This window comes from Papilio machaon, chromosome 5 (assembly GCF_912999745.1).
Source record: "Papilio machaon chromosome 5, ilPapMach1.1, whole genome shotgun sequence".
In the NCBI taxonomy this organism is placed as follows: Eukaryota; Metazoa; Arthropoda; class Insecta; order Lepidoptera; family Papilionidae; genus Papilio; species Papilio machaon.
In genome coordinates, this window is record NC_059990.1 from 1,638,327 (window position 1) to 1,645,682 (window position 7,356).

At 34.8% G+C, this 7,356-nt stretch overlaps 1 protein-coding gene across 1 annotated transcript; it reads right to left on the reverse strand.

Annotated features, from left to right (window-relative positions):
• Positions 1-207: 207 nt before the first annotated feature.
• LOC106715656 (TNF receptor-associated factor 6) lies at positions 208-5,904 on the reverse strand. The gene is made up of 7 exons (XM_045677977.1): positions 5,756-5,904; positions 5,247-5,398; positions 4,249-4,370; positions 3,529-3,719; positions 3,080-3,237; positions 1,075-1,329; positions 208-623 (listed from the first exon to the last, which is right to left on the reverse strand). The coding sequence occupies exons 1-7, from the start codon at positions 5,795-5,797 to the stop codon at positions 296-298; spliced, it is 1,248 nt and encodes a 415-aa protein (XP_045533933.1). The 5' UTR covers positions 5,798-5,904; the 3' UTR covers positions 208-295.
• Positions 5,905-7,356: the final 1,452 nt, after the last annotated feature.

Genomic DNA, 7,356 nt, shown 5'->3' on the forward strand with positions numbered 1-7,356 from the left:
ACTTCACCTCCATATTTAAAACTTCATATTTCTGACTGTGACTGTACTTAAATTGATTAGAAAAAGGTACAGTCACTTACATTTGAGCCAAACACAATAATCAATATTAAACAATTTAAGCTTATTTTTTTCCATAATATTTGTGGCCAGTAATTTTATTCTAAGGATTTAATCTAAGGACCACTATAAAAAAACACGCATACAAATTACTAAGTAAAAATTATCCTTGGATTGATCAATATGTTTGGCCATTTAATAAGAAACACCCTTTATTAAACACTTTAAACTCACAACATTAAACACATTTAATAGTAACTTTAATAACAAGCACATCATTCTTCACAAATCCATTCCTAACAACATCACTGATTAAGGCATACTCTGTATACCCAAAACCTCTGAGACATATTTCAGCGCTTGGCTTCTGGAACGCTACCAGATTGGAGTTGGACATCATTGTGTCTCGCTGCGTCCGTTCAGCGTCCAACTGGTTAATCATTGCAAAGGAGATGCGTCCATTGAATGGCCATTCCAAGCAGTCGTCGTTCTCAGTCTTCATGAGATGGACATGAAGAGCGAAGAACAGAGAGTTCTGCGGTGATATGTTTAAACGAACACAGAATCTGAAAGTATTAACTAAATGTATAGAGTGTCCAAAATTACAATATAAAATTATTCCTTACCTAAGTATTTTTAATAAATTCATTTATAAGCCATATTATTGAACAATGCATCAATTTATAAAAAAATAACAATAAGTTGTAAACAACAGGATGTCCAAAAAATATTAATATTTTGTAACTTCTTTTTATTTTGTGTAGCCCCATCTATATATATATATAAAAATGAATTGCTGTTCGTTAGTCTCACTAAAACTTGAGAACGGCTGAACGGATTTATCGGTCGGTCTTGAAATGTTCGTGGAGGTCTAGGGAAGGTTTAAAAGGCGAGAAAAAATTCATACCGCTATTAAGTTTTTTTTCCTGCGCGCGGACGGAGTCGCGGGCGACAGCTAGTTAATTAATATATTCCATGCTACTAAGAGATTAAACTTTTCAGTGATAAAATAATCACCTGTATCCATTAGGTGAGGTATAAAATCCCGGGCTGTAGAGCATCTTGTAATTATCTTTAAGCATAGCGTCCAGCCTTTGCTGGAAGTTGTCAACTCTCCAGATGTAGTTGCCGGCACAGTATCGAAGCAGCATGTCACTGTTCTGCTTCATCTTGGCCACCGCCAGCGCTGACAACTGCTTTGTCAAGTTCGCTAACACAATATCCTGCTCACGGTTACGTTGTTCTAAGACAACCACACGTTCGTATAGAGCTCTGCAAAATATTAGGTCCTTACATATGAAATTGGCGTTTTGTATGGGAGGAACAAAAAGTCGAATATTTTTTAATATAATATATTTAATTAATCAAAGTATGAACCATTATTTTCTATGCACTTTTGCCATCTCATAGGTAGTTCATTGATCCCTTTACTAAAAAAACCAGTCGGACGGGAATCAATAAAATCTTTGAAGGCGATTTGGACTGCCCCATCGGAGTTGAATTTTTTCCCTTGCAAGAAGTTATCCAAATTTCGAAAAAAATGGTAATCTGTTGGAGCAAGGTCCGGGGAGTACGGAGGATGTCTTAGACTTTCCAATTGAAGCTCTTCTAATTTAGTAGCCGTCTGTTGCGCAGTGTGTGGTCTAGCGTTGTCGTGAAGCAGCAGTGGCGTGGAGCGATTGACCAGCCTAGGTTGTTTAGCCGCTAGCTTTTCCATCATGGTTTGCAATTGCTGACAATAGACATCAGCCGTAATAGTCTGGCCAGATTTGAGAAAACTGTAATGAACAATACCGGCACTAGTCCACCAAACGCTTACAAGTAACTTTTTTGGGGTTAATTTTCGCTTGGGGCAGGATTTGGCTGGCTGGCCAGGATCCAACCATTGCGCTGAACGCTTCCGATTATCGTAAAGAACCCATTTTTCATCACAGGTAATGATTCGGTTTAAAATACCTTCATTATTGTGCCGGTTTAGTAATGTAACGCAACAGTCGACGCGCGTTTGCCGGTTTGCTTCAGTCAATTCGTGAGGTACCCACCTTTCAAGCTTTTTAATCTTCCCAATTTGCTTCAAGTGAATTAAAACAGTTTTATCACTAACATCGCAGCCTGCAGCTAACTCGGACGTGGTTTGCGATGGATCCGCTTCCACAATAGCCTTCAACTCTTCATTATCAACTTGAGTCTCAGGCCGTCCACGGGGCTTGTTCTGCAGATCGAAATTTCCAGAACGAAAACGTTGGAACCAAAAACGAACTGTGTTTTCTTTTGCAACACGACCGCCATACACATCATTCACCCTTCGAGTCGTTTCCGCAGCACTAGTGCCACGGCGGAACTCGTACTCGTAAATAATGCGATATTTTAAGTTTTCCATTTTGTAAAATGAGTGACGCAAACAGAAAAAAACAGAAGAAAAAAAACAAATGAATGACGGTCATCGAACCACAAATACATGAGTCTATAGCTGTACAAATTTGAATTTGGAATTCCTTACCAAAGAGGAGAAATTCGTGATTAAAGTGGCCAGTACGAAAAACGCCAATTTCATATGTAAGGACCTAATAATTAAGACAAATAAGTGAATATGCTGAATAAATTATTAAAAGCAATAGTTAGTTGAAATACAATGTGTTTGAATTAAGAATGAATATAAACCGCCACCAAACATTTACAACAAGGATTTTAAATCAGAAAAAGGTTATAAAGGAAGAAATATCACGACATTTTACTGCTATATTTGATTTTAACTGTTAATAATGAGGTGCAGCAGTCATTTAACATCAAGTGAATCATTTATTTTTCTCTTGCAATTAAATCTATACATATAAAAGAAAGTCGTGTTAGTTACACTACTTATAACTCAAGAACGGCTGAATCGATTTGACTGAAAATTGGTGGGCAGGTGGCTTAGAATCAGGAAATGGACATAGGATAATTTTTACCCCGTTTTCTATTTTTTATTCCGCGCGGACGGAGTCACGGGTAAAAGCTAGTAAGTGTATAAATAAGACTGTACCTTATAAGGGTGCTGGTATTTGTAAGGGGTGCAGCGGCTTGAGCGCCCTCCTTATCAGGTGCCTCCCACAGATTCATGGCCTCCTGCTCCTTCGTATCAATGCTAGCATTTGATATGTCATTGTTGATTTTTATCTCTGAATATGCATTCATCAGAAACTGCAATAAATAATAGTATATACATTTATAACTTACTAGCTTTTACCCGCGACAACGTCCGCGCGGAATTAAAAAAAATGCACACAAGATAAAAAAGTTCGTCTCCTAGTTCTAAGCTACCTCCCCATCAATTTTCAGCTAAATCAGTTCGACCGATCTTGAGTTATAAATAGTGTAACTAACACGACTTTCTTTTATATATATATAGATAAGATGTTACTAATGGATAATAGTAAAATAATTTTTATAATCAATCCACTAGTTTTAAATCAATAGATGTGAATAACTTACACTCATATGTTTCTGTACATCATTCTGCAGATGATTGTTCATATCATCTTGGCTGTCAAAAGAATCCTTACAGCCGACAGCATGGAAGGCGCAGGGCAGACGCGCTTGCACCGCAGAAGTGTCAGGTTGGTTGTGCTCACAGGACGCAATGTGCGCATCCAGGTCCAGCGGGGTTACCTTCACGTTACAGCCTACACAAGTAATAATAACTTAAAAAGAAATAAACCCCACTGAAACACTCCAGAGAATGTACTTTATTAAAACCTTAGATTTGTTATATAGTGGAGAAAAATCACTACAATCGGAAAACATTAACATGCTGTTATAAATTTAAGCTATAATAGGAGATGAAAAATATATTTCCTTTAACTTAGGAAGCAGTTTGCCAGATATAAGATGTCCGCTGTTACTCATAGCTTATTTTAAAACCATATTAGTTATAGATTTATTTACAAGTCTATATCGACGCCGGAATGCGTAAACGCTGTAACCCCGAAAGTATAAACTTTACAGGAGAGCCAAAAAATGATAACTCGTGAGCTGATACGCCTACAAGCATGCGGTATTTAGCAATGTTGTGTAGTTTGTGCTAACCTATAATAAAATCATGGTTGAAATTATTAACGTGTGAAAAACATATTCGCGATTTCAAGGGTTACAGCATTTATGCTTTCCAGCGTCGATATTATTGTAACTATCCAACCCCTATATCTTAAGTACCTTTAGCAGCAAATGGACATGACATCCTTTGCTCCTGTATTTCCCGCTTAGTGTAGTTATCAGGGAAGATATCCACTTTCATGCTCAAGTTGATGTTGTCAATGGGGCAATGGCCACTGTTCCTGTAACACAAAAAAATAATTATTAAAACAATTGTCACTGTTCTCTTTTATTTAATTTACACAAAATTAAGGCTATTAAGTCCAAAAACCATGTATTTTTTATAGGTGTCTGTGATATAGGTGTCATAGACTACCAGATTTGGAGACACATTGGTGGCGGTTTAGAGTGGAGTTATATCTTAAAATGTCAATGCAAAGTTATGTATACAAAAACACACCCTGTATCTTCATCTGTAGGAACTTCTACTACATCTAGAGCATCAGACAACATCGGTTGACGGCTTTGTAACACTGCCATTAAAGAGCTCACATGTGAAAATATCTTTTCCATGTTCAACAAATAACAAGCAAACCTAACACTATATCATAAAGTTCAATTTGAAATTATCAATAAAATGTGACACTAATATATTTGAAAACTAAAAATTTTCCATTTAGTTTTAGTCCATCTTGAGTTTTAAGATGTGAATGTGAATTTATTTGATAAATTCACTTAGGTAAAGAACAAATAATAACAAATGAAATTTTAAACAAATATTTTTGGTTTCAAATGTAAATAATAAATACCTTTATTCCTATAATTTACTAAATAACCCAAGGTATCTTAAGCATATGTTATCTATTGTCTAAATTAGACAATGACTGTCTCTGGATTCTTATATTATCATAAACTATTTAATAAATAAGCAAATATCTGTATAAAAGATTTCCTGTAGAAGATCACACAAACTCAACATTAATAAAAAATCAGGTGATTTTTAATATCAATTGAGTAGTTTAATACTTAAACAAAAAAGCCAGATTTATTTGTTACTGTAATCTATGTTTAAAATGTTAACTTAATAGGAAAATCAAGTAAGTTGCAACTGTTCTTACTGTAGCCATGATGTAATGCAGCTCTTGCAGAATTTATGCCCGCAGGTGGTGATTACGGGATCTCTGAGCCAGTTGAGACAGACAGGACATTCATATCTTGACTCCGGCTGGTTGCTGAGCACCGTCTCATTTAGTGATGTGATTCCCATTGGCTGGGAAATATTTTAAAAAAGGTTATATTTGTTGTGTTAGTAATTACAACTGCCCGAAAAAATAAAACGCTGTATTTTTTTGAACTGTGATACTTATTTGGGGCAAAGTAACAGGATAAGACCACATTGCTGTTTGATGAGAAGATAAGAGCTTTAGGATTAACTTTCGTAAACTGTCCGCCCACTTTGGATTTATAAGGAAATATTATTCATTCATTTTATTCAATATGCTTCCTAGTCAATGTTAACTTATATATAATAAAATAGTATAAAGAGTCAAATAAGCAAAATAACGTTAAATAATATGCCTATTTGTTATATTACGATTAGTTTAAACACTGAAAGGAATATACTTACTGCTATACCTTCAGATGCACTTTTTGTTTTATTCGGATCCATTACAATAAAGAGACTAGTTTGATTTTATTATATTAATACATCGAGGTAATAAAATAAGTTACAATAAACCTGTACTAAACTTGATTAAAATACGAAATAATGATGTCAAAAATGTCAACTGCCAAAACCACCATAACAGTATGTAAATGTCACATTGACGTGACGGTTCTGGGGTTACCCTGGAAAATTGATTTACCCTAAAAGACAGGCAATGTGCGACATCAAGTAAAGTTGTTCAATTCAAAAAAATAAAAAAAAACAACATTCTTCGCATAAAAGTCAGAATATATTTTATAATAATTGCTTAAATCTTTTAAACCTCATTAAATCCAATTATTAATTAGGTTATCGGCGCTAAGTTTAGTATTCCACATATTACAGGGGACTTCGTACATATAACCGAGTAAGAGAGCAGAAATACAGGAATATACTTGCATCTCCAACTTAAAGGCCGGCAATGCATCTGCATTTCTACTGGTGTTGCGGATGTCCATGAACGTCAATGTTTATCTCGGTGTTTGCGCAGCTCGTTTGGCTCCTTCATCTATATATATAAAAGAAAGTTGTGGTAGTTACACCATTTATAACTCAAGAACGGCTGAATCGATTTGACTAAAAATTGATGGGCAGGTAGCTTAGAACCAGGAAAAGGACATAGGATAATTTTTACCCCGTTTTCTATTTTTTTTTATTCCGCGCGGACGGAGTCGCGGGTAAAAGCTAGTCACTTATAAAAAAATATTAAAAATCTATTTATGTATGTTAATGACACTTTCGTAAATAATAATAGTCGTTGTGTTAAACGGGCAACATTAATTATTTTAAACAAGTTTCCAGTTTACACTGCAAAACAAAATCTAATCTTCCTTTTCTCTGAAAAAATTGTGATAATGAAATGTTTTAAAAAATGATTCGAAGCTGGAAATCTGTGGAAAGCCTCGGTTAAATAACCATTATAACATAGCACCTCTTTAGTAAATCTGCTGTAAAATATAATGAATTCCTTTTACATATAAGTTCCTTACAGCATAAGTTTGTACCTGCCAAGGCACAGCTACTGCACGAAGAGTTTACTGCCCCTAAACTTGTTAAAAAATTTCTGTGATTAATTGTTATCCTTTAATCATTATTCTTATTTAATGTTTTGCCAATATTCTTAATATAATGCTATTATTATGACTGTTTGTATTTTTATCGTTATTGATATTTTAATATGGCATACTACACTTTTGCGAAGTAATCAAGTTAGGTAATTAACAGTAATAAGTCAACAAAGCATGTAACAAGTGAATTGCGAAATGGACACCACACGTTCTGTCCGCATTGTATTGTATGCTAATGCAAGCTTGGCTTTGATGTATCTTGTATCCGACATTGCCGGACCACTATCGTGTCGATACCACTAGCGATATTGCAATTTAAATGACAAAGGTGCAAGTAATCCAATTGTTGCCATGTTCGACGTAACCTATTTTTCAGGAATGTTTTTCAATACTTTTGCATTTTTATTGTTTTTTTTTTTACAATTAACTAAAATTAAACAAAGATCATAGAATAGT

Bases quoted from the DNA above. Each gene is read 5' to 3' on its own strand.
- LOC106715656 (XM_045677977.1), bottom strand. From the start codon at position 5,797: ATGGATCCGAATAAAACAAAAAGTGCATCTGAAGGTATAGCA. The intron at 3,720-4,248 runs GTACTTAAGATA...TTACTTGTGTAG, and splicing joins ATGTCCATTTGCTGCTAAAG to GCTGTAACGTGAAGGTAACC. The intron at 1,330-3,079 runs GTACAGTCTTAT...AATATTTTGCAG, and splicing joins AATACCAGCACCCTTATAAG to AGCTCTATACGAACGTGTGG.